Source organism: Leucopleurus acutus, assembly GCF_964270905.1.
Source record: "Leucopleurus acutus genome assembly, chromosome: 4".
Taxonomy (NCBI): Eukaryota; Metazoa; Chordata; class Mammalia; order Artiodactyla; family Delphinidae; genus Leucopleurus; species Leucopleurus acutus.
The window spans coordinates 145,444,844-145,472,715 of record NC_139146.1 but is presented as its reverse complement, the minus strand read 5'-3'; the positions used below and the strand labels follow the sequence as shown (position 1 = coordinate 145,472,715).

The 27,872-nt window shown below is 39.2% G+C and overlaps 1 protein-coding gene and 1 pseudogene across 4 annotated transcripts in view; both read left to right on the top strand.

Annotated features, from left to right (window-relative positions):
- Positions 1 to 27,872, top strand: part of GRID2 (glutamate ionotropic receptor delta type subunit 2) — a gene marked incomplete at both ends in the record, with an annotated part of 1,370,777 nt that overhangs the window by 817,483 nt on the left and 525,422 nt on the right. For all 3 annotated transcript variants that reach the window (XM_082838450.1, XM_082838451.1, XM_082838449.1), the window contains 2 exons: positions 3,677 to 3,838; positions 22,698 to 22,817. In XM_082838450.1, coding sequence (XP_082694576.1) covers positions 3,677 to 3,838; positions 22,698 to 22,817 — 282 coding nt within the window. The remainder of the gene's footprint in view (positions 1 to 3,676; positions 3,839 to 22,697; positions 22,818 to 27,872) is intronic.
- LOC309960752 (DNA replication licensing factor MCM4-like) lies at positions 4,768 to 9,487 on the top strand (annotated as a pseudogene). The gene is made up of 2 exons: positions 4,768 to 4,790; positions 6,876 to 9,487. The product of its transcript is annotated as a DNA replication licensing factor MCM4-like (transcript).

The following is a 27,872-nucleotide window of genomic DNA, read 5'->3' as shown; positions in this document are numbered from 1 at the left end:
TGATGTCATTCAAACATTTTCACCAAAGCCTCCTAAGAAGAGAAGATGGTAAACACTCTGGCTTCAGATTTTTTTAAAAGTTCAAAATGTATTAAAGTTTCTTTATTATCTTTAAAAGTTATAAAACATATGAGTTTCTTTGAAATTAAAAGTAATATTTCAAATAATTTATCAGTTAAATTACTTTGTTTTCTCTCCAAATTGATAAGCAAAATTGATAAGCATAGAACATGCCCCAGATGTATTCTGTAGCTTTGAGTATCTTTAATACCTACAACTTTTCACCAGAGCTTCTCTTACCCTCAATTTAAGAAGTATGGAACTAGAGGAATATTCAAACCATGCTGATAAATATTCTACTCTTGAAGTGCAAGGAATTCTCTGTGGTCACCCAAAGAGTCTGTCCTTGGACCTAATATTTTCAAAATGTTTATAACTACACAAATGAAAATGAATGAAGTATGCCTCTCAGATTTGTAAATGACATAAAGCTAGGAGAGAAAGCTTACATTGTGTTACATCATCAAGATTCAAGTTGTTAATATTCACTGAGTAATATGCCTAAAAATTGAAATATGACAGAGATAAAGTATAGGTTCAAAGTCGATTACAGACAGTCTAGATGGATGAGAACTGGTTTGACAGTTTAAGGCTGTTAAGACGAAGGCAAACTTGACTTGAGTATAGCAGAAGTCATATTTGCTCCAAGCCACTCTAATGTAATCTTGGTCTCTATGTCAGAAGCATTTTGCTAAGATCAAGAGAGACAGCGTCTTGTACTACTTTCTCCTAGTCAGCTCACATCTGCAGTAATGTGTTAGTTCTGGGTACTAAACTTTCGACAGAAACACTGAAAAATAAGAGAAGGACAGAGGAAGAATGCGGAGATGATGAGCAGCCTAGAAGTAATACCAGATGGTAAACAACTGAAGGAAAGAGGATGTTTCAGGGCAAGACAAAGGAGGTGTCAGATATCGAAAGGTTGGCATGTAGAGGAGGTTGGTGCCCATGGTCAGTGAAGTCAGAAAACAAGTGTAGTAACAGTAGGTAGAGAAAAATGATTGGTCGACTGGTGGGATACTGGAGTTTAAGATGTTAGAGGAGTTGTTCATTTGGGTCTAGTAAATAGTCATTTGTGTTGGTCATGGCCAGAGTAGAAGTGAAGGTCATCTGTGTAGAAATTGAAGTGACCTTTTTTAAATATAAGGAGGCAGTTTGGGATCACTGTGAGGGAGGAGTCGTGAATAAAGAGTGACCAAGAGGTCAGTAGGTGCTGGCAGAAAGGGGCTGTGACGTGTGGCATAGAAACGAACACGAACCTCAAAAGAGAATAGGTACATACCTGAGAAAGAAGTAAAAGAAGGGGTAATAGAAAACTCAGAGAATGTCATCACTCCCTTTTGATCCTGCAGTTTAGGTAGTGGGGAAATGAGTAGAGGTAGTCATTTGTTGAAAACACCTGTCACATACCGAGTACAAGGCACTCAGCTTTAAGCCTGTCATGGATGCTAAAGCGCGTGCTTTATGGTGTGCAAAGGAGACTGTGCCACAAGAAGTGTCAGGTTTGGATGGAAGCTAGGTTGGCAGGTCTCTCTTATCTTGACTTCTGTTAAACCTACCTGATGTTAAACTTGGCTTTCTTTGACTTCTTTTCCTTGACAACAGTGTATGAAAAACCAAATATATGCTAGGCTCTAGGCTAAGTCAAAAGGAAATAAAAAATAAGGGAAACAAAAGTACAAAGGGGAAACAATATGAGCCCTTGTCCAGAAAGCGCCCATATTCTAGTGTGAAAAGCAGAGTTTAAAAAGTCTTAGCATTATGATATGCTTCGATAGGGGTATGCGCCAAGTGGTATGGGAGATAAAATGAGGACTGCCCACCTAGACTGGGAGTGGGGAGAATCCTGAGAAGTTGTCAGGATAGAATTCACCCAGCTTGTGACCCATGAATTGAATACGAGAGGAAGTTAACTAGATGGAGAAAGATAAAGAGACATCAAAGGACGCTCCCACAACTATCTCATCTACACACTTAAAGAAATCAGTCAGAGGGTGAAACAAAATAAAGCTAGGTTGCTAAGAACAAGCGAGTTGGAGGCAGTGGTGCAGGAGAGGTCAGAAAAGGCCAGATTATTGCATATTATTGAGAAATCATCAAAAGATTTGCTCTGGATTTTTGGGTACAGCTCACTCATCCATCATGTTTCGTCTAGGTTTACCTTCGGGGTCTTCATAGTCTAATTCAGATGAAGTTTGATTCATCAGGTACTTTTAACATCAAGTCTCACTCTTCGTTCATTGCCAATCGCACCATCCCTCCTAGTCCCTCTAGTAATTACCTGGTGGCTGGGTAGGAGGGTAGGGGGTGGTGAGAATGAGAATATCCTATCCTAATATTTCCTTATAAAGAACAAACTGGAATTTCACTTAGTGCATAAGAGTGTTCAAAGTCTGTTTAAAGAAAGGTCTACAAGCACGAGTGGATTTACCTAGCTTTGAAAGAAAACTCAAAAGGCACTGTTAGGAACTGCTTATTAACAGTTGTTCCTGGTATCAAACTTTGAGCATCCTAATAGTTGAAACTTAGTACCATGCTGTGTTGTGGACAGAAAATTTCATAAGATTCCTTCATGATTAATTATAAGGAAAGGGTAATCAAAGTACTGCCCCTTTATTTGCAGGAAAAAATTGTGATAACAAGATTTAAAAATCTGAGAAAATTGCTTAAAATGGATTTAATTTTTATAGCTGAGTTCTTATTTTTTAATTTTCTATTAGAGTTTTCCTTCAAAGAGGAAATAATATAACATTGTTATATTATTTAACCTCTGTTATTGACCTTGGGTATCTCTTGGTATCTGTATTTTTAAAATATTGTTTATAATTTATTTGAAAAATAAACACCATCGGTAATTAACAGTGAGGATACTGGTTCTGGCAAGACTTAAGTGTAAGAGTGCAATACAGCTTATCAAATGTGTATACTTCATTTAAGAGGGAAGATAACATGATTACATTAGAAGAAGAAAGAGTTAATGTAAACACACATTCACAGTGAATAGCTTATGACATTTGTCATGTTAATTAATTGCAATGCACATTACTTTGTATAGACCCTTGATCATTGTAATGTTTATGAATGGTGCTGTTTCCTCTCACTTTTTTCATTACTTTATCTCCAGAGGCACAAATGTACAGGCAGATGTCCACTTCCTTTTTTTTTTTGCACCTATGACACTCATCTTCTATATAAGATCAAGTTGATATTTCTTCGTCTGAATAACCAGAATGCAAAAACTTGTCATATTCAGAAAACGTATTGTTCAGTTTGCCCTTCCAGTCTTAAGCCCTTAGATCCTTACCTCCTCAGAAAGAAATAAGGACTACTGATTTTCTAAGGTCTGACACTAACAGCCTGGCTCTGTCGAAACTTCTCTTTTTTATCTTCTCTTTCACAACTAAATAAGCTGAAAAAGCAATTGGGGCATACAATCAGACAAGACTTCATTCTCAATAACAAAATTGCCCAGGAAATGAAAAAAGAAACCGTCTGCTTAATAATAACCCAGTAAACCAACTATCTGTGAACGGAAGCAACTGAGCTGATAACTTTCTCCTTGTTCTTGATGGTTGGCATCAATGATTCTAATGATTACTGTCTAATGTCTTTTCAGATTTCAAACCTTTACATATATGACACGGTGCTTCTGCTTGCTAATGCTTTTCATAAGAAGCTGGAGGACCGAAAGTGGCACAGTATGGCTAGTTTGTCATGTATCAGAAAGAACTCCAAGCCCTGGCAGGGAGGGCGTTCCATGCTGGAGACCATCAAGAAGGTAATTTCTGACTAGCATTTCTTTTTTTTTTATTTTTTATTTATTCATCCATTAGTTTTTTGTGTTGTTGTTATTAATTTTATTTTTTTAATGAAGAATAGTTGATTACAGTATTGTGCCAGTCTCTGCTGTACAGCAAGGTGACTCTTATACACATATAGACATTCTTTTTTAATATTCTTTTCCATTATGGTTTATCACAGGATATTGAATATAGTTCCCTGTGCTAAACAATAGCATCTTACTGTTTACCCATCCTATATATAATAGTTTACATCTGCTAATCCCGAACTCCCAATCCATCCCTCCACCACACCCCCTCCCCCTTGGCAACCGCAATTCTGACTAGCATTTCACTCTTCCTAATTTTTATGCAAGGAGGAACAAGAAGTCATTGTTTGATGAGATATCTTTTAGTAGGATTTTTTTTACTAATGTTGCTGCCTATTCAAAGCACAAAACACTGTAATAGGTAAATGAAATATTTAAAAAATCAAGGTCAGAAAATCATATACGTCTATGAAACAGGGAGCCCTTATTTATTTATAAGGAAATTTTATGCAGGTAAAAAATTGTTGAAATATTTTAATGTACTTTCATTATATCATTAGGGTCAGAGATGCTCAAATTATTTTGGTACCTGTCACAAAATACAAAAAGTTATTTATTTATTTTTCTTTAAACTACACCATCCACTGAAAAAAATAAACACTAGACCTAGGTGTTTTTCAGTTAGATGATGCATGGTAAGACATTGGATGTGATGATCTTTAATTTACCTGACAACAAAAATATTCATAAACAGTTAATCTTTTACAGCATTTGTGAACTATTTGGGGTACTTGATGGCATTCTTTTTCTTCACTTCCAATGTGGTATTTAGCCTGGCTGTGACCTGCTTTGGCTCAGCTACCTGCTCCATTCGCATAATGTTGTTTAGCTCCTCTCAAAGGTATAAGCATCCTGCAGTTTATTAGCCTCTTTGTCATGTCATCCTTGCTGGCATTTTCCATTTGTCTCACACAGCTTCTTGGATTTAAAATGAAATGATTAATAAAACAAACAAATTTCTCCTGTACCCTTTACACAAAGGAGACAGCCATTTGGAAGTTCATATTCTTCATTTTATGCATCCTTTTTCTTTCTGCGTGTGTTTGCCTTTTTCTCCTGAAATAGTTAAGAGAAATAGCTAGTCAAATGAAATATGAAGTATTTAGAAATGCCAGAGAAAAATCTAAAAATTAACATTAAAAGGGAGCTAGATGTACAAAATCCGGGAAGTAGAGGGAAAAATGTTTCAAATAGAGAAAAGCCTGGATCTTCCTCTTGGTGCTGTGTCCTCTTTGCAGAAGAATCACTTTAATGAGAATTTAGGCTCTTATCAACAGAGGTGCTTGAGAATTAAATGTGTTGAATATATTGGCAGAGGAGGATTTTTCAACTGAAAAATGAGTAAGTCAAATCTAAGCTCAAGGTGTTGCCAAAATCCCCCAGCTCTATCTATGTAGAGAGCTGGCAGGTATGAATCCAAGGGAGATTGTTGAACATGGTTCTGATCCTGCCAATTTATTAATTCATGGTGTGTCTAGGATGCAGGAACCTGAATATATTCATTCTTCAGAAGCTGCCTCACAAAGACAGAATAATTGTTTGGGAAGTTGCTTAGGAGATATTTATTTAGTGAAAGTATCAGTAGGAGGGAAAGAGAGACACTATAATATGTAGGTATTTCTTATGCAGCAATTCAATGTGTAAAATGTTGTTAAATTTATAATCAAAACAATGATTTCATATGATAATTATGAAATTTTATTTTGGGAGAATATTTGCATATTTTTCTCCTGTAAACTTTCAACCCGGTGGCACTTTTTAAAGGAATATATCCATTCTGTGTATCTAGAGACAATGTTTGAATGCTATGTTTGATTGCAAATGTTCTATTTCATTATTTTTTTCTCACATTTCAAATTGCCCTTAAAAACGGAGTTAAGTTTTTCCCATCATATTACTTTGCCTCCTCTGAGTGTCTTGGTTATCCCATTTGGATGTCCAGGCTGATGACACTTCACAAAACAAGAGAATTTGAGAAAAAGTGTGCTACTCACACAGGGACTCCCGGGGAAAGCAGAGTGGGCCCATGCAGGCCCAGGCTGGCTTGAGCAAAGCACTGTGAATGGGCTGGGCATTTCAGTGGTTAGGGATGGGGCTAAGAAAAGTTCCCATTTATGTGGGCTGGAGATTTTTGAGGCTTAAATGTCCCAGGGGTGTTACAGAAGGAGGTGCAGGATGGGCTTTCTTAATCAGCCTGTCCGTATGTGGAGCCAAATAAGAAAGGAAAAGCAAGGCTTAAAAAGAAGTCAGGGGCTTCTCTGGTGGCGCAGTGGTTGAGAGTCCGCCTGCCGATGCAGGGGACACGGGTTCGTGCCCCGGTCCGGGAAGATCCCACATGCCGCGGAGCGGCTGGGCCCGTGAGCCATGGCCGCTGAGCCTGCGCGACCGGAGCCTGTGCTCCGCAACGGGAGAGGCCACAGCAGTGAGAGGCCCGCATACCGCAAAAAAAAAAAGTCAGCAGCCAGACCTCACAAATGAGGTCAGGCTCTTTATTACAATGTGAAGATTCTAGTGATAAAATTCTTAATTGCATTCAAGTAACCACTGCATGCCTATATTCTGAGCATGGTCTATACACTTTACAAAGCCTAGGTACTAATGCAAGGAGTACAAAGAACTGATGTCCATGAATGGACATGGTATCTCTCTATATAGTTATCTTTTTATAACCCTCAGAAAAGATTTAGAGTATTCTTCATACATGTTTTCATTGTATTTATTCCTGAAATTTTGTAGGGTTTTGAGTATGCACATCTGTGCGTGTATACATGTGTTTGTGCACACTATCATGAACAGGATGTGTTTCCACTATATTTTTGAACTAGTCATTGTCGGTACATGAGGAAGTTATTGGTGTTTGATACATTTTGTGACTGACCTGATCAACTTGTTACTAAACTCCAGATTCTTACTTCTTTCTTTGTAGTTTATTCCCGTGTGTTTTTCAAGTAGATATTGATATCATCTTCAAAAAATTGTCATCACTTAACTGTAATACTTTATATCTTTTTAAACCTTTAAAAAAATTTCTTGGGGCATCTGGGAGCACAACCTGCCAGGTGCATCTGGAGCCCTGTGGGCTTTGGAGGCGGCCAACTTCCCCTGCTGCAAGTGAGAAAGCCAGGGCACCTCCATGTCAGAGACGACGAGGCCAGGATTCTACCTCTACGGGAAAGCTGCAGATGATGCTGACCGGGCCTGGAGCTGACCTGCAGAGCCCCGCCGCACCGGACACATTATTATCCAGCTCTCCTGTGATGCATTCTTCAGTGATTCCTCTTGATTTTGTTGTCAGTTCACCACTGACATGTGGCACTCTCAGCTCTTGGATAGAGAGAACTCCAAGCAGTGCTGTTAGGGGCACACCCATGAGGCAGAGGCCTGACCTGGGTTCTGCACAAAACGTTCTGCAGGTGGATTTCCAGTATGGGCCAGTAATAGAAGATAGAGTGGCCAGTGAGCAGTTTCTAGGCCAAAAACTTCTGATTTGAGGAACAGATGTAAATATGGAAACCTGCAAAACAAATTTGCAGAGATTTTATTGACTCTCTGGCTTAAAGAAGAAGAAAATGCTGCCGTAGATATTGCTGAGCCTCCGTACATGCAGTTACTTGGAAAAACTAATATTATCGTGAAGCCATTTTTAAATGTAAACTGTGAACACATAAAATCATTTGACAAAAATCTGAATAGACAGCTCATCTGTTTCCCACTGGAAGTTATCCTGACTTTTAATATGACTCTTGATGAGATCTTTGACAGTTACCTGACTCAATCTTAGAACATCAGATACGATAGGACCATTCAGTGTATTGGAGATGAAGAATATGAGAAACCTGAATCCAGAAGACGTCAGTCAGCTCATCACCATCAACGTGATGATGATCAGGGTGTCCCAGCTGATTCCAGAGATGCATGGGGCCTTCTTCCAGTGCCAGGTGTGCCCTCCTAGTGGAGATGGACCTTGTCAGAGTATGGGCATGCTGCCATACCGCCCACAGTGTGGTGCTGACCCAGGACTGCTTGTCACGTTCTCTGATAAACAGATGATCAAACTCCAAGAGTCTCCTGAAAATATGCCTGCAGGGCAGATGCCTCATGCTGTCATCCTTTTGCTCACAATGACATTGTTGACAAGATTCATCTTGGGGATGGAGTGAATATCACAGGCATTTATCCAGCTGTTCCTATTGAATCAGCCCAATGGTGAGTAATGTGAAGTCTATCTACAGAACCCTCATTGATGTCATTCATTATCAGAAAATGGATGCAAAACGTCTGCACAAAGGAGATGAAGAAGTAAAACAAACTTTTTTTCAGAGAAGCATGTGGAATTACTTAAGAAACTTTCCAGAAAACCAGACATTTATGAGAGACTTGCTTCAGCATCAGGTCCAAGCACTTAAGAACAGGAAGATTTCAAAAAGGGAAACTTGCTTCAGCTTTTCTGGGGAACAGGGAAGGATTTTAGTCAAACAGGAAAAGGCAGATTTCATGCTGAGATCAACATCCTGCTGTGCAGTGACCCTGGGACCAGCAAGTCCCAGCTCCTGCAATGTGTATACAACCTGGTACCCTGGGACCAGTATGCACCTGGGAAGGGCTTCAGTGCAGTCAGCCTAACAGTATATGTGAAAGACCCCAAAAGGAGGCAGCTGGTCCTGCAGACTGGTGCCCTTATCCTTAGTGACAGTGGCATCTACTGTATTGATACTTGAAAAGATGAATCAAAGTACAAGACCAGTGTTGCTTGAAGCCAGGGAACAGCTAACTCTCCTTACCACAATGGCTGGGGTTATTTGCAAGCTCAATGCGTGCACATGTGTCCTGACAGCAGCAAATTCTATTGAGTCTTAGTGTAACGCTAATAAATACCACCTTTGAAAATATCCAGCGACTTCACACCTTATTACCCAGGTTCGGTTCCATCTTCCTCATGCTCGACCTCAGGATGAAACCTGTGGCAGGCATCTGGCTCACCACCTCGTGGCTGTGTACCGCTCGAGCAGGGAGCATGTGAAAGGGGAGTTCATGGATACGGCAGTGCTAAAGGACTGCGCTGTCACAGCACTGGATGCCTAGGTTGAGTCAGGAAGCCAGCCAGGCTGTCACCAAAGCTCAAGTAGAGGAGGAATGGTTTCTGCACACCCTCCAAAGCTGGAATCGTTAAAATGGCTTAGCAGAAGCCCATGCTAAAGTATGATATTCAAATAAAGTTGAAGCAAAGATACAGACCTCTATAGAGAGGCTGTAAGCAGTCTGCTACTAACCCCCAGACTGGCATTGTAGACATATCTATTCTTACTACAGGAATGAGTGCCATCTCTCCTAAATGGAAAGAAGAGTTAGCTGAAGCACTGAAAAAAACTTATTTTATCTAAGAGTAAGACATCAGCCCTAAAGCGCCCACAACTTTTTGAAGATGTTTGGGAACAATCTGACATAGCCATTACCAAAGATATATTTGACAAAGCACCATGTGCCTTGGCTGAAGGTGACTTTTTGACAGTGATTGGAAAAACTGCTCGCTTGCTCTGAAGCTCTGAGTGTTCAGGTCCTCTGCACTTGGGCACTGACTTTGCTTCCATATATGTGTATGGCATATGGGCCAACAGAAAGAAATTCTTTCTCCTTTTTTTTAACATCTTTATTGGAGTATAATTACTGTAAAATGTTGTGTTAGTTTCTGCTGTAAAACAGAGTGAATCAGTTATACGTATACATACATCCCCATATCTCCTCCCTCTTGCGTCTCCCTTCCACCCTCCCTATCCCACCCCTCTAGGTGGTCACAAAGCACCAGCTGATCTCCCTGAGCTACGCAGCTGCTTCCCACTGGCTATCTATTTTATATTTGGTAGTGTATATTTGTAAGTGCTACTCTCTCACTTTGTCCCAGCTTACCCTTCCCCCTCCCTGTGCCCTCAAGTCCATTCTCTATGTCTGTGTCTTTATTCCTGTCCTGCCCCTAGGTTTATCAGAACCATTTTTTTTTTTTTTAGATTCCATATATATGTGTTAGCATAAGATATTTGTTTTTCTCTTTCTGACTTACTTCACTCTGTAGGACAGCCTCTAGGTCCATCCACCTCACTACAAATAACTCAGTTTCGTTTCTTTTTATGTCTGAGTAATATTCCATTGTATATATGTACCATATCTTCTTTATCCATTCACCTGTCGATGGACACTTAGGTGGCTTCCATGTCCTGGCTATTGTAAATAGAGCTGCAATGAACATTGTGGTACATGACTCTTTTTGAATTATGGTTTTCTCGGGGTATATGCCCAGTAGTGGGATTGCTGGGTCGTATGGTAGTTCAATTTTTAGCTCTTTAAGAAACCTCCATACTGTTCTCCATAGTGGCTGTATCAATTTACATTCCCACCAACAATGCAAGAGGGTTCCCTTTTCTCCACACCCTCTCCAACATTTATTGTTTGTAGATTTTTTGATGATGGCCATTCAGACTGGTGTGAGGTGATACCTCATTGTAGTTTTGATTTGCATTTCTCTAATGATTAGGGATGTTGAACATCCTTTTATCTGTTTGTTGGCAATCTGTATATCTCCTTTGGAGAAATGTCTGTTTAGGTCGCAGCCTCCCTGGAGGGGAGCTGTGGAGAGTGACCTGTGCTCGCTCACAGGCTTCTTGGTGGCGGCAGCAGCAGCCTTAGCATCTCATGCCCGTCTCTGGTTTCCGCGCTGTGAGCCGCCGCTCACACCAGTCAATGGAGCTCCTTTAAGCGGTGCTCTGAATCCCCTCTCCTCCCGCACCGGGAAACAAAGAGGCAAGAAACTCTCTTGCCTCTTCGGCAGGTCCAGACTCTTTCCCAGACTCCCTCCCGGCTAGCCGTGGCGCACTAACCCCTTCAGGCTGTGTTCACGCCGCCAACCCCAGCCCTCTCCCTGCGTGCTCCGACCAGCCCAAGCCTCAACTCCCAGCCCCGCCCGCCCCGGCGGGTGAGCAGACAAGCCTCTCGGGCTGGTGAGTGCCGGTCGGCCCTGACCCTCTGTGCGGGAATCTCTCCGCTTTGCCATCTGCACCCCTGTTGCTGCGCTCTCCTCCGCGTCTCCGAAGCTTCCCCCCTCCGCCACCCGCAGTCTCCGCCCGCGAAGGGGCTTCTAGTGTCTAGGAAAGGAAACCTTTCCTCCTTCACGGCTCCCTCCCACTGGTGCAGGTCCTGTCCCTATTCTTTTGTCTCTGTTTATTCTTTTTTCTTTTGCCCTACCCAGGTACGTGGGGAGTTTCTTGCCTTTTGGGAGGTCTGAGGTCTTCTGCCAGCGTTCAGTGGGTGTTCTATAGGAGTTGTTCCCCATGTAAATGTATTTCTGATGTATCTGTGGGGAGGAAGGTGATCTCCACGTCTTACTCCTCTGCCACCTTGAAGGTCTCCCTCCAGCACTTTAAATATATCATGCCATTCCCTTCTGGCCTGCAACATTTCTGTAGAAAAATCAGCTGCTAGCCTTATGGGGGTTCCATTGTATATGCCTCTTTGTTTTTCTCTTTCTGTCTTTAAAATTCTCTGTTTAAGTTTTGCCATTTTAATGATGATATGTCTTGGTATGCGTCTGCTTGGATACATCTTATTCAGTACCCTCTGTTCTTTCTGTACATGGATATCTGTTTCTTTCTTCAAGTTTGGGAAGTTTCCAGCCATAGTTTCATCAAATACATTTTCAACCTCTTCTCTTTCTCTTCTTCTGGGACCTCTATAATGCAAATGTTGGTACACTCAATGTTATCTCAGAGATTTCTTAAACTATTCTAATTTTTAAATTTGTTTTTCTTTTCACTGTTCTGATCAAGTGATTTCCATTATCTAACTTCCAGATTACTTATGCGTTCTTCTGTATTACTTAGTCTTGTATACATTCCTTTTAGTGTGTTTTTCATGTCAGTTATTTTATTCTTCAGTTCGGATTGGTTCTTTTTTATATTTTCTAGTTCCTTGTTAAAATTCTGTGTTCTTCTACTCTTTTCCCTAATTCAGTTAGCATTCTTGTCATTAATGCTTTAAATACTTTATCTGGTAAATTGTTTATTTCTGTTTTATTATGTATTTTTGAGGGGTTTTCTCTTGCTCTTTCAATTGAGACCAATTCCTCTGTCTTCTCATTTGCTTAACTTTCTCTGTCTCTATGAATTTAGGGGAAACAGTTACCTGTTGCAGTCTTCAAGGAGTGTCCTTACATGGGAAAATCCATGTATAGTCTGTGTGTGCCCAGTGCCTTTGGTGGGAGAGCTGGATTTGACATGAATGCAAGTCACATTTTTCCTCATGGTGCGCTGGTAGCTATCAGCTGCCAGTGACTATTGCCTACCGATTGGGGATGGTCAGATCCAAAGTTGCTGGAACAGAAGCCCTGAAATTTGGGTACAAGGTGGCTCCATTCCCTTCAAGTATGTGCTCTCCCCTCTCTCAGCTTTGGCACCCCTGCCCCAGAGGAGAGCAGTGCTGGAGCAATAGCGGCCTATGTGGGCTCTCAGCTCATGATGGGGCGTGGGCTGCAGAAGGTTGGCTGTAGACAGAGGTCCAGGCAGTCTCTGGTGTGCTGCCTGTGTAGTGCCAGCAATGGCTGCCCCCTCCCTGCCCAGATGCTGCCCCAGATCTGAGTCGCCTCTGTGTTCCAAGGTCTACCACTTTCCTCGGTCTTGGCAGCCCTATATCCAGTGCAGAGCTGTGACATGAAATAAGCAAGGCTGGAACAATCGAGAGGCTCAGGCTGGGGCAGATGCTAGGCTGGTCGCAGAAAACCCGGCAGCCACTAGTGCGGTCTCACTCTGCCCTCTCCACGCTGCCTCAGGAGCAAGCCAGAGGATGCACACTCTTCACGAGCTCAGTTCAGGCTTCCCACAGCCCCCCTGTTAGTCTCAGTAGCCCTCCAACCAGCCAAGGGGGCTTTTCTGCCCTTTGTCAGACCTCAGGCCTGTGGAGCCCAATATGTGACTTGAACTGCCCATGCCCCAGGGAGGATGTCTGCCCATGTAACCTCCCTTTTCCTCTGAGTCCCCTCCCATGGTCACAGGTCCTAACCTGATAATTTCTCTGCTCTTCTACCCAATTACATGTGAAATCTTTCTTATAGCCTTGGTTGTATCGGAGTCTTTCTACCATTTTCCAGTTAGTTTTCAGTGAGAATAGTCCCACATGTAAATGTATTTTTGATGTGTTCGTGGGGAGAGGTGACTTCTATATCTTCTTATTCCTTTGTCTTGATTGATCTCCCCTTGTTGATTTTTTTTTAAAATTGTATACTTAGAGTAATATAAATATATTACTTTGCTTTTCGTGTTAAGCACTATGTACCATTTAGAATTATAAACCTGAAGGACAGAGCGAACATTTAGGAAAACATAATGTGTCTTACTAGAAACAGTATTGACTTGGAATATAAGATAGCCTTTTGACAAAAATGTGTGCAAATAAACTTTTTGTCACAAGAGCTTTGAAAATATAGTCAATGACCTTGGAATAGTCTTCTTGTGGACTCTTCAGTGTATCCTCAAATTCAGGGCATTTGAATCATAAAGTGGGTAAAATGGTGTCAATTTTAATTTAATTTAGTTCCACATACATTTTTTGAGCAATCACTGTGATATGCATGTGTTATATTGGACACGCAGCTTACGTCGTCTAGAGGAAAATGTATGAGGCACAAGAAGGAGGCTTCAATTCAGGTTCCTCAAATAACTAGTTGTCTGGGCCTCAGTTTCTTATTCTCTGAGATGTAGACAGCATGACCAAAATGTTAGTAGTTTCTTATTTCCTGCTCAGTTTGCTTCAAGTTTCTATTATGAATGAATATTTGAGTATATATGTATATTTGTAAATATGTATGTATATATCTGTATGCACATACACACACATATAAATGTTATATGGCAACTCAAGTTTTCCTAAACATTTTACACAAATTAAGTTTTATGTTTTTATTCTTTTTTATTTTTTGGCATAGTGTATTCTAGTATTTATCTACAAATTATATTTATTTTCTGGGTATAAAATGTAGTATCTTCTTTCTCTCAGGGATTTTTCTCACTGAAATTAACTTACGAAACATGAGGGCATCAGGGCACACTGCTGAGTCAGGCGTCTCCCAGTGTGTTCACAGTCTTGCTGGGCTTATGTTTATTTAACGGGGTATCCTTAGTTACCAAGCGTGTTTGCAGGTTGCAAGGAACCTAGGAATATGTATAAGGAAATTAGACAAGTGTCATTAATATTTGATCTATATGATCTTCCAAAAGTATCTCTCAGTTACTTTGCAGTTTCAAATATAGGGATAAATCCTTCTGCCTCATAAAGAGAGTGAAACAAATACTTAGGAAATTTTCTTTCTTCTTTTTTCCAACTTATCCTATCCATAAAGGAACATCAAACTTCTGCCTTTTCAGGAACTGATTATCCAGTGGTAAATTATTCCTGACCTTTGATCTACTCTTTTTATTTTTCTTCTCTTCTTCTTTTCATATTTGATACCCACTGGTATTTCTATACAGAGTGTGTAGGATGAAATCTAAACCAATTTACATGGTATTTTTCAAAAGGTTTACTCTGGAGGCAATTATTACTGTCAATTTAATGGACATTTAAAAACTATATGTGTTATTTATACTATCAATGTCCCATTAGCTTATTTTAAATGTTTAGAATCAGCTGTATCAAGAGATTTTTAAAAAAACTGCAACTATGCATGCACAAAGATAATGACTGCTCATCACCACCTGGCCAGCACACATTTTTACCAAGGCTCTGATTTCAACGTTGAGCTGAGGATAGATGAAAACAAAAAAAAGCTCAAACACATGGGAATATTTTTAGGCAAGCAAATATCAGAGAGGTTAAGTCTGAGACAGATAAGAAGGGACTTCAGTTAAAGGGTTTAGTTGCTTGAAATACTGACCTCTCAAGCACCCTTTATATCCACGTGAGAGAAGATTTTACTAATTACACAGGCTAACAGCTCATTAAGAATACAGCATAGGGGGAGATCTTCAAGATGGCGGAAGAGTAAGACGTGGAGATCACCTTCCTCCCCACAAATACATCAGAAATACATCTACACGTGGAACAACTCCTACAGAACACCTAATGAACGCTGGTAGAAGACCTCAGACCTCCCAAAAGGCAAGAAACTCCCCACGTACCTGGGTAGGGCAAAAGAAAAAAGAATAAACAGAGACAAAAGAATAGGGACCGGGACCTGCACCAGTGGGAGGAAGCTGTGAAGGACGAAACGTTTCCACACACTAGGAAGCCCCTTCGCGGGCGAAGTCTGCGAGTGGCAGAGGGGGGAAGCTTCGGAGCCGCGGAGGAGAGCGCAGCCACAGACAGGGGTGCGGAGGGCAAAGCGGAGAGATTCCCGCACAAAGGATCAGGGCCGACCGGCACTCACCAGGCCTAGAGGCTTGTCTGCTCACCGGCTGGGGTGGGCGGGGCTGGGAGCTGAGGCTCCGGCTATGGTCGGAGCGCAGGGAGAGGACTGGGGTTGGCGGCGTGAACACAGCCTGCAGGGGTTTAGTGCGCCACGGCTAGCCGGGAGGGAGTCCGGGGAAAAGTCTGGACCTGCCTTGTTTCCTGGTGCGGGAGGAGAGGGGATTCAGAGCTCCGCTTAAAGGAGCTCCAGAGATGGGCGTGAGCTGCGGCTATCAGCGCGGACACCAGAGACGGGCATGAGACGCTAAGGCTGCTGCTGCTGCCGCCAAGAAGCCTGTGTGTGAGCACAGGTCACTACCCACACCTCCCCTCCCGGGAGCCTGTGCAGCCTGCCACTGCCAGGGTCCCAGGATACAGGGACAACTTCCCCCGGAGAATGCACGGCGCGCCTCAAGCTGGTGCAACGTCACGCTGGCCTCTGCCGCCGCAGACTCGCCAGGCACTCCGTGCCCCTCCCTTCCCCCGGGCCTGAGTGAGCCAGAGCCCTCGAATCAGCGGCTCCTTTAACCCCATCCTGTCTGAGCCAAGAACAGACGCCCTCAGGCGACCTACGCGCAGAGACGGGGCCAAATCCAAAGCTGAACCCCGGGAGCTGTGAGAACAAATAAGAGAAAGGGAAATCTCTCCCAGCAGCCTCAGGAGCAGTGGAGAAAATCTCCACAATCAACTTGATGTACCTGCAAATGTGGAATACCTGAATAGACAACGAATCAGACCAAATTGAGGAAGTGGACTGTGGGAGCAACGATACATATATATTTTTCCTCTTTCTCTTTTTGTGAGTGTGTATGTGTATGCTTCTTTGTGTGATTTTCTCTGTGTAGCTTTGCTTTTACCATTTGTCCTATGGATCTGTTTATTTATTATTATTATTTTTAGTATAGTTTTAACGCTTGTTATCATTGGTGGATTCGTTTTTTGGTTTGGTTGCTCTCCTCTTTCTTTTTTTCTTATCTTTTCTTTACTAGTTTTTTTTATTTTTAATAATTATTTTTTATTTTAATAACTTTATTTTATTTTATTTTTCTTTCTTTCTTTTTTTCTCCCTTTTATTCTGAACCATGTCGCTGACAGGGTCTTGGTGCTCCAGCTGGGTGTCAGACCTGTGCCTCTGAGGTAGGAGAGCCGAGTTCCGGACATTGGTCCACCAGAGACTTCCCGGCTCCACATAATATCAAATGACGAAAGCTCTCCCAGAGATCTCCATCTCAACGCTAAGACCCAGCTCCACTCAATGACCAGCAAGCTACAGTGCTGGACACCCTGTGCCAAACAACTAGCAAGACAGGAAAAAAAAAACACCCATTAGCGGAGAGGCTGCCTAAAATCATAATAAGGTCACAGACATCCTGAAACACAACACCAGATGTGGTCCTGCCCACCAGAAAGACAAGATCCAGCCTCATCCACCAGAATGAAATCAAATGAAAATAAGAAAACACATGCTTTAAATGATACATTAAACAAGATGGACTTAATTGATATTTATAGGACATTCCATCCAAAAACAACAGAATACACTTTCTTCTCAAGTGGTCATGGAACATTCTCCAGGATAGATCATATCTTGGGTCATAAATCAAGTGCTGGTAAATTTAAGAAAATTGAAATTGTATCAAGTATCTTTTCCAACCACAGCACTATAAGACTAGGTATCAATTACAGGAAATAATCTGTAAAAAATACAAACACATGGAGGCTAAACAATACACTACTTAATAACCAAGAGATCACTGAAGAAATCAAAGAGGAAATAAAAAACTACCTAGAAACAAATGACAATGAAAGCACGACAACCCAAACCCTATGGGATGCAGCAAAAGCAGTTCTAAGAGGGAAGTATATAGGAATACCATCCTACCTCAAGAAACATCTCAAAAAAGCAACCTAACCTTACATAGAAAGCAGTTAGAGAAAGAAGAACAAAAATACCCCCAGAGTTAGCAGCAGGAAAGAAATCATAAGATCAGATCAGAAAGAAATGAAGGAAACAGTAGCAAAGATCAATAAAACTAAAACCTGGTTCTTTGAGAAGATAAACAAAATTGATAAACCGTTAGCTACACTCATCAAGAAAAAAAGGGAAGAGACTCAAATCAATAGAATTAGAAATGAAAAAGAAGTAACAACTGACACTGCAGAAATAAAAAGGATCATGAGAGATTACTACAAGCAACTAAATGACAATAAAATGGACAAGCTGGAAGAAATGGACAAATTCTTAGAAAAGCACAACCTGATGAGACAGAACCAGGAAGAAATAGAAAATATGAACAGACCAATCACGAGCCCTGAAATTGAAACTGATTAAAAATATTGCAGCAAACAAAAGCCCAGGACCAGATGGCTTCACAGGTGAATTTTGTCAACATTTAGAGAAGAGTTAACATCTATCCTTCTCAAGCTCCTCCAAAATAGAGCAGAGGGAGGAACACTCCCAAACTCATTCTACAAGGCCACCATCACCCTGATACCAAAACCAGACAAGGATGTCACAAAAAACAGAAAACTACAGACCAATATCACTGTTAATCATAGATGGAAAAATCCTCAACAAACTACTAGCAAACAGAATCAAACAGTACACTAAAAGGATCATACACCATGATCTAGTGGGTTTTATACCAGGAATGCAAGGATTCTTCAATATACTCAAATCAATCAATGTAATGCACCATATTAACAAATTGAAGACTAAAAAGCATATGATCATCTCAATTGATGCAGAAAAAGTTTTCAAAAAATTCAACACCAATTTATGATAAAAACCCTCCAGAAAGTAGGCATAGAGGGAACTTACCTCAAAATAAAGTCTGTATATGACAAACCCACAGCCAACATTGTTCTCAGTGGTGAAAAACTGAAACCATTTCCTCTAAAATCAGGAACAAGACAAGGTTGCCCACTCTCACCACTATTATTCAACATAGTTTTTGAAGTTTTAGCCACAGCAATCAGGGAAGAAAAAGAAATAAAAGAATCCAAATCGGAAAAGAAGTAAAACTCACTGTTTGCAGATGACATTATACTATACATAGAGAATCTACCAGCATAAAGACACTACCAGAAAACTACTAGAGCTAATCAATTAATTTGGTAAAGTAGCAGGATACAAAATTAATGCACAGATATGTCTTGCCTTCCTCTATAATAATGATGAAAAATCTGAAATAAAAATTAAGGAAACACTCTCATTTACCATTGCAACAAAAAGAATAAAATACCTAGGAATAAACCTACCTAAGGAAGCCAAAGATGTGTATGCAGAAAACTATAAGATACTGATGAAAGAAATTAAAGATGATACAAAAAGATGGAGAGATATACCCTGTTCTTAGATTGGAAGAATCAACATTGTGAAAGTGACTATATAACCCAAAGCAATCTACAGATTCAGTGCAATCCCTATCAAACTACCAATGGCATTTTTCACAGAACTAGAACAAAAAATTTCACAATTTGTGTGGAAACACAAAAGACCCTGAATAGCAAAAGCAATCTTGAGTAAGAAAAACAGAGCTGGAAGAATCAGGCTCCCTGACTTTAGACTATACTACAGTAATCAAGACTGTATGGTACTGGCACAAAAACAGAAATATAGATCAATGGAACAGGATAGAAAGCCCAGAGATAAACCCACACACATATGGTCACCTTATTTTTGATAAAGGAGGCAAGAATATACAATGGAGAAAAGACAGCCTCTTCAATAAGTGATGCTAGGAAAACTGGACAGCTACAGGTAAAAGAATGAAATTAGAACACTCCCTAACACCATACACAAAAATAAACTCAAAATAGATTAAAGACCTAAATGTAAGGCCAGACACTCTAAAACTCTTAGAGGAAAACATAGGCAGAACACTCTATAACATAAATCACAGCAAGATCCTTTTAGACCCACCTCCTAGAGAAAGGGAAATAAAAACAAAAATAAACAAACGGGACCTAATGAAACTTAAAACCTTTTGCACAGCAAAGGAAATCATAAGATGAAAAAGCAACCTTCAGAATGGGAGAAAATATTTGTAAATGAAGCAACTGACAAAGGATTAATCTCCAAAATATACAAGCAGCTCATGCAGCTCAATATCAAAAATACAAACAACCCAGTCCAAAAATGGGGAGAAGACCGAAAGTGTCATTTCTCCAAAGAAGATATACATATTGCCAACAAACACATGAAAGGATGCTCAACATCACTAATCATTATAGAAATGCAAATCAAAAGTACAATGAGGTGTCACCTCACACTGCTGAGAGAGTGGCATGGACATGTATACACTGCCAAATGTACATAGGTAATGGGAAGCAGCTGCATAGCACAGGGAGATCAGCTCAGTGCTTTGTGACCATCTAGAGAGGTGGGATAGGGAGGGTGGGAGGGAGACGCAAGAGGGAGGAGATATGGGGATATATGTATATGTATAGCTGATCCACTTTGTTTTAAAGCAGAAACTAACACACCATTGTAAAGCAATTATACTCCAATAAAGATGTTAAAAAATAAGAAATAGTACTAACACCTTGAAAAAAGAGAAAATACAGCATAAAGAAGATCAATTATGAAGTTAAAAAGGTGAAAAAGAGAAGTGGAGCCACAGTAAACTAAATGCAGATTCCCTGATTTATGGGGTTTTTTTATCATGTGCAATGTGGATTAAGTGTACTGAGTTGCTAGGTACCAGATATAAGCCAAAGAAAAGACATTGGCCCAGGGTGGCCATATGAGTATTGATGGGGGACAATAATAATAATACAGTGCCAGGCAGTCTAGTGGTTAAAGTTTAAAATTTTCAGGAGTATAGCATTTTTGCAATGTAGCAATCATATTGATACACAATATCTTTCCTCTTTTTCCTAGAAATAAAGTACTAAGTCAGAAATGTAAGATTCTGATATAATTGGAGATATTACTGAGGTAAATGTGTAATTTTGAGGACAAGAGAAGTGCTTCTAAAAGGATTTCTTAATACCAGTAGTTTGAACTATGTGTAGTAATATAAGCTATATTTGTCAAACTCCTACAGAATTTGCCATTTAGACATATTTATGATAATAAGATCCACTGTACTTAACCCAGTCTTTTAAATCTTAAGTGAAAATTGGGTTCCTTGAGATATTAGTACTGAGTAAACGTTCAGGATCAGATTCATGTACAAGAATGAGATAGTTCACCCGTATCAGACACAGGCAATTAAGAAGCACAAAGGAGAAAGAGATTATTGGAAATTCTGTATGCTCCCCCACCCCCCAAGCCCTTTCTTCCCACATTGGACATACATGCACATTCTGTCTCCAAAAAAGATTTTGTAGGCTTACCTACAAAACAGAGAGAACATACATTATGAAACATCTCCATTTTTGCCCTAGAAAGTGTAAAGCTTTAGGACATTTTGCAGGGAGCCATAAACCATTAATCCATAGATTCGGAGTTTGTTTACTACTCCAATTAACAACTACTAATAATAATTCTTTAGGCCGGGACAAACTGCTAAGGGCTTTTATAGATAAGACATTACTAATCTCTTTACCTGGGATTCCAGTTGACAAGGGCATTAGACTCATTTACCTCCTTTTTTTTTCTCCCCCTGGGCTTCTCCCTCTACCCCCCCCCCCACATCAGAAAATGGGGGAATAGATCCTAGACCAGCTGCTTTAATAAATCTTTTTCTCCCCAAATACTAATCAATGAAATATAATTGAGTCAGATTTACAAAAACATTTTCCAAAGCCTGTAAATACTCAAGCATATAATGAAATTTTGCAACCCTTGTAAACTTTAGTTAAAAAAAAACAAAAAACGGAGAAGCATGCCTATAATTTCTAGTAGAACTAGAAACCTTCCAAAATTAAAGAATGAAATAATCATGGAGATGATGATGATGATGGTGATAGTAATTAAGCTCTCATAATTTATCAAACACTCTTCTATATTTACTTGTATTATAAGACATAATTATTTTCTGGGGTAGAGACTATTATTTTTGCCATTTAACAGATGTAAAATTGGGGCATAGAGAAATTAAATGACTTAGCCAGGTTTGTACAGCTAGTAGATTCTGATGCCATTGATCAAATCCAGGAAGTCTGACTTCAAAATCCATGCATTGACTGTTTACTCACATATGAGAAGAGCACAGATATTTCAAATTCAATATATTTTTATTAATAAAACTGGATAATAAAAGAGAAGCTATCTTATTAGAAAATAACAGTAGAGGATCAGTTTTGTTGATTATTACTGTTGCAAAAATGAAATAGATTAAATATTGACATTAATGAATAAGGACTAATTTGTTTGAATGGCTGTTATGAACTCAGTGTCTTGTGATGGGCTATAAGACACAGATGAAGTAGGAGATATAGCAGACAGCATAATACCTGCCAAAAAAGACTAGAGGTTGAGTTACAGGTTATGGCAAATGAGATATATTTAAGTATCAACATCACAGAGGTGATAATGGAAGCAATTTACAAACTGAGGTAATTTGTCCAAATATATGTGATTATCATGCCAAAATTCTAAGTTAGAAATACTTTGGTAGAGCATGACTCACAATGTTATTTTCATTTGTAAAATCCTAAATAATGTGAAGGCTGATAAACTAAACTGAGAAAAGAATGGTAAACAAGAAAGAGAGAAGTATTACCTATATTGCCATCTGTTGGGGAAATGAACATCTGTCATGTTGAATGAAAGATGAAGCTTGGAAATTCCCAAGGAATCACAACAGCTAGAACTACTATTTAAGATCAAAAACAGACTTCAAGACTAATTTAGATATTTTAATTTGAAAAAGATATTTAAAGGAGGAAAAACAAACCTCCAATAAGTTAAAAACTATGGCTTTTAAGATTTCCAGACATAATTTTAGATTAAATTAGAAAGGAATTTTGCTGGAGAAAGAGTATTGTCAAAACTTGTTTCCAGAGTACGTTCTATGGTCTCTGGAAGTATCTTGTTTTTTGACTAATAGATCCATGCATGTCACAACATATGTAGGCAAAAATCCTAGCCTGGATTTAGTCTCAGTTCATACATGGCATTTTGAGTACAATTTGCTTCTTTGCGTCAAAATTTCATTTTCTGTAGAGTGGATGGGATTGGATTAAGTGATACTCAAGGCTACTTTCAACTGTACTCCTATTAATGCTGTGTATCTATTAAAAATATCCTGTTAATAATTGCATGCTTGAAAAAATATTTATTTTATAGATGAAAATTGTGTTCCTAGAACTTCCTATTATTATTATTTTACATCTTCAAAAATCTTACATCAGTATCTTTTCTCTCCTTTAGGGTGGAGTTAGTGGGTTGACTGGAGAGCTAGAATTTGGAGAAAATGGAGGCAATCCCAATGTCCACTTTGAAATTCTTGGAACCAACTATGGAGAAGAGCTTGGCCGAGGTGTTCGCAAAGTAAGACCAGACACATTGATAGATTTTCTTTTCCCTATAGTAATATGGTTTTGTTTGATTGTTCTCCATGCAATACAATCACGGTATGCATTAAAGTCTGTACTGTAGTTTGAGAGAGAAGAAGAGGGGGAAGAATTAGGCATTTAGATGACCTTACATACTTATCAGAAGTATTAATCAATAAATTGTATCTGTGCCTTAGAATAAAGGGAAAAAATTAAACCGATCATTGCCTAGGGAGCTAGCATAATCTTCCATTCATTATAATACTAATTTTTATAAAGTAGTGAATTTAATATTTATGCAATGCATAGCTACTTGGTTTTTAGCTTGTAACATGCACAAAATCAGAATAAGAGCTTTGATAAATTTTATATATTAAGAGGGAAAGTTTACTATAAAATGTGACATTACAGTATTTCAGCATCTATGCCGTGTAGTAAGTAGAAAAAAAAATGGTTTGCAGGACATGGACTCTTGTTTTATACTACAGATCACATGTAAGAAGTTGAGCGCCAATAAAGGATGTTTCATGAAATACTGGGCCAATAACTTTCTTAAGGAGAAATGTAAAAACCCTGGAGAAATGACTTTTCTACAATTCTGATTTGCCATTTTTATATATTTTGGGTAGGGAAAAACCTAAGTTAATTGAGTGTGCATACAGAGTTCATAGCTATAAATCTGTAACTGTATAAAGTTGGCTGCATTGAAAGTAAAGTCTTCAGTAGATGTTTCTTTCCAGTGCTGAGGTGCAGGATGCAGAAAAGTTTATATAAATTGAAATTTAGAGTTATTCTAATGAGCAATAAAAACCTCTTGGTAAATTTATGCTAGAGAAGTTGAAACTATCTTAATGTGTTTTTAATTGTTTTATAGTGAAAGATAGCAAACATACAGAAAACTACATAAAGCACAAGGATAGTTTAGTGAATTACTGTAAAGGAAACACCCACTACTATGGTAAAGAAGTAGAACATATCAATCATCCTAAAACCCCCATTATACTTCTTGTTGACATCCCTGACTTCCCTTCTCAGTAGTATCACTGTTAGTCTGAAATTTATGATATTAATTTGTTTACATTTTAGTATAATTTTATCACCTAAGTGTGCATCATTAAATATTTGTTTTTCTGATATTTCAATTTATCAACGGACACAATATAGTATATATTCTTTCTTCTTGCTTTTTATATTCCTCGTTGTGTTTGTGTTATGCATTCTTGTTGTTACATGAAGTTGTTGTTTAATCATTTATATTGCTGTATCATTTTTTTATGTATAAATGTGTCACAACTTGCTGTGGTCTGTTTATGCTTTTAGGCTATCATAAGCAATGATATTATGAATATTCTTAGACATATATCTTGGATATATTCTCTTGTACTTGTGCATGTATTTCTGTAGGATTTGTATCCAGGAGTAGAATTGCTGCAATACAAGAAAACATACACTGAACTTTACTAGATAATCTCAAACCTATTTTCATAGATATTTACCAATTTATATACCTCCATCAGTGCTACAAATTCAAACTGCACTAAATGTTGGTTTTGTTACACTTTTAAATTTTTATTAAGTTATTCAGTGTATAATGATATATCTTTTTATTTCGATTTGCATTTCTGTTATTATAAAAAGATTCTGCATCTTCTGCATTTGTTTGCTCCTCGGGTTTCTTTTTGAGTTAATTGCCCATTCAGGTCCTTTGGCCATTTTCCTATTGGGTTATAGTTTGTGTTGTTTTTTTTTTTAACATCTTTATTGGAGTATAATTGCTTTACATTGCTGTTTTAGTTTCTGCTTTATAACATAGGGAATCAGCTATACATATACATATATCCCCATTTCTCCTCCCTCTTGCGTCTCCCTACGATCCTCCCTATCCCACCTCTCTAGGTGGTCACAAAGCACTGAGCTAATCTCCCTGTGCTATGCGGCTGCTTCCCACTAGCTATCTATTTTACATTTGGTAGTATATATATGTCCATGCCACTCTCTCACTTTGTCACAGCTTACCCTTCCCCCTCCTCATGACCTGAACTCCATTCTCTGCATCTGTGTCTTTATTCCTGTCCTGCCACTAGGTTCTTCAGTAACGTTTTTTTTTTTTTTAGATTGCACATATATGTGTTAGCATACAGTATTTGTTTTTCTCTTTCTGACTTAGTTCACTCCGTATACCAGACTCTAGGTCCATCTACCTCACTACAAATAACTGAATTTTGTTTCTTTTAATGGCTGAGTAATATTCCATTGTATATATGTGCCACATCTTCTTTATCCATTTTTCTGTCAATGTAAACTTAGGTTGCTTCCATGTCCTGGCTATTGTAAATAGTGCTGCAGTGGACATTGTGGTACATGTCTCTTTCTGAATTATGGTTTTCTCAGGATATATGCCCAGTAGTGGGATTGCTGGGTCATATAATAGTTCTACTTTTAGATTTTTAAGGAACCTCCATTACTGTTCTCCGTAGTGGCTGTATCAACTAACGTTCCCACCAACAGTGCAAGAGGGTTCCCTCTCCTCCACACCCTCTTCAACATTCATTGTTTGTAGACTTTTTGCTGATGGCCATTCTGACTGGTGTGAGGTGATACCTCATTGTAGTTTTGAGTTGCATTTCTCTAGTGATTAGTGATGCTGAGCATCCTTTCATGTATTTCTTGGCAATCTGTATACCTTCTTTAGAGAAATATCTATTTAGGTCTTCTGCCAATTTTTGGATTAGGTTGTTTGTTTTTTTGATACTGAGCTGCATGAGCTGCTTGTATGTTTTGGAGATTAATCCTTTGTCAGTTGTTTCGTTTGCAAATATTTTCTCCCATCCTGAAGGTTGTCCTTTCATCTTGTTTATGGTTTCCTTTGCTGGGCAAAAGCTTTTAAGTTTCATTAGGTCCCATTTATTCATTTTTATTTTTATTTCCCTTTCTTTAGGAGGTGGGTCAAAAAGGATCTTGCTGTGATTTATGTCATAGAGTGTTCTGCCTATGTTTTCCTCTAAGAGTTTTAGAGTGTCTGTCCTTACATTTAGGTCTTTAATCCATTTTGAGTTTATTTTTGTGTATGGTGTTAGGGAGTGTTCTAATTTCATTCTTCTACATGTAGCTGTCCAGTTTTCCCAGCACCACTTATTGAAGAGGCTGTCTTTTCTCCATTGTATTCTCTTGCCTCCTTTATCAAAGGTAAGGTGAACATATTTGCATGGGTTTATCTCTGGGCTTTCTAAATGTTCCATTGATCTATATTTCTGTTTTTGTGCCAGTACCATACTGTCTTGATTATTGTAGCTTTGTAGTATAGTCTAAAGTAAGGGAGCCTGATACCTCCAGCTCTGTTTTTCTTTCTCAAGATTGCTTTGGCTATTCAGGGTCTTTTGTGTTTCCATACAAATCATGAAGTTTTTTGTTCTAGTTCTCTGAAAAATGCCATTGGTAGTTTGATAGGGATTGTGCTGAATATGTAGATTGCTTTGGGTTATATAGTCATTTTCACAATATTGATTCTTCCAATCCAAGAACATGGTATATCTCTCCATTTGTTTGTATCATCTTTAATTTTTTTTTTTTTCTTGCGGTACACGGGCCTCTCACTGTTGTGGCCTCTCCCGTTGTGGAGCACAGCCTCCGGACACGCAGGCTCAGCGGCCATGGCTCACGGGCCCAGCCGCTCCACGGCATGTGGGATCTTCCCAGACCGGGGCATGAACCTGTGTCCCCAACATCAGCAGGCGGACTCTCAACCACTGAGCCACCAGGGAAGCCCAATCTTTAATTTTTTCATCAGTGTCTTATAGTTTTCTGCATACATGTCTTTTGTCTCCTTAGGTAGGTTTATTCCTAGGTATTTTATTATTTTTGTTGCAATGGTAAATGGAGTGTTTCCTTAATTTCTCTTTCAGATTTTTCATCATTATTGTATAGGGATGCAAGAGATTTCTGTGCATTAATTCTGTATCCTGCTGCTTTACCAAACTAATTGATTAGCTCTAGTAGTTTCCTGGTAGCATCTTTAGGATTCTCTATGTATAGTGATATGTCATCTGCAAATAGTGACATTTTTACTTCTTCTTTACCGAATTGGATTCCTTTTATTTCTTTTTCTTCTCTGATTGCTGTGGCTAAAACTTCCAAAACTATGTTGAATAATAGTGGTGAGAGTGGGCAACCTTGTCTTGTTCCTGATCTTAGAGGAAATGCTTTCAGTTTTTCACCATTGAGAATGAAGTTGGCTCTGTGTTTGTCATATATAGCCATATATTATTTGAGATAGGTCCCCTCTATGCCTTCTTTCTGGAGAGTTTTTATCATACGTCTGTATTGAAATTTTTCAAAAGCTTTTTCTGCATCTATTTAGATGATCAAATGTTTTTTTTTTTTTTTTTTTTGTGGTACGCAGGCCTCTCACTGTTGTGGCCTCTCCCGTTGTGGAGCACAGGCTCCGGACGCGCAGGCTCAGAGGCCATGGCTCAAGGGCCCAGCCGCTCCGCGGCATGTGGGATCTTCCCGGACCAGGGCACGAACCCGTGTCCCCTGCATCGGCAGGCGGACTCTCAACCACTGCGCCACCAGGGAAGCCCTCAAATGGTTTTTATTCTTCAATTTGTTAATATGGTGTATCACATTGCTTGATTTGCATATATTGAAGAATCCTTGCATTCCTAGGATAAACTGCACTTGATTATGGTATATGATCCTTTTAGTGTGCTGTTGAATTCTGTTTACTAGTATTTTGTTGAGGATTTTTGCATATATGTTTATCAGTGATATTGGTCTGTAGTTTTCTTTTTCTGTGACATCTTGTCTGGGTTTGGTATCAGGGTGATGGTGGCCTCGTAGAATGAGTTTGGGAGTGTTCCTCCCTCTGCTATATTCTGGAAAAGTTTGAATAGGATAGGTGTTAGCTCTTCTCTAAGTGTTTGATAGAATTCGCCTGTGAAGCCATCTGGTCCTGGGCTTTTGTTTTTTGAAGGTTTTAAATTAGAGTTTCAATTTCAGTGCTTGTGATTGGTCTGTTCATATTTTCTATTTCTTCCTGGTTCAATCTTGG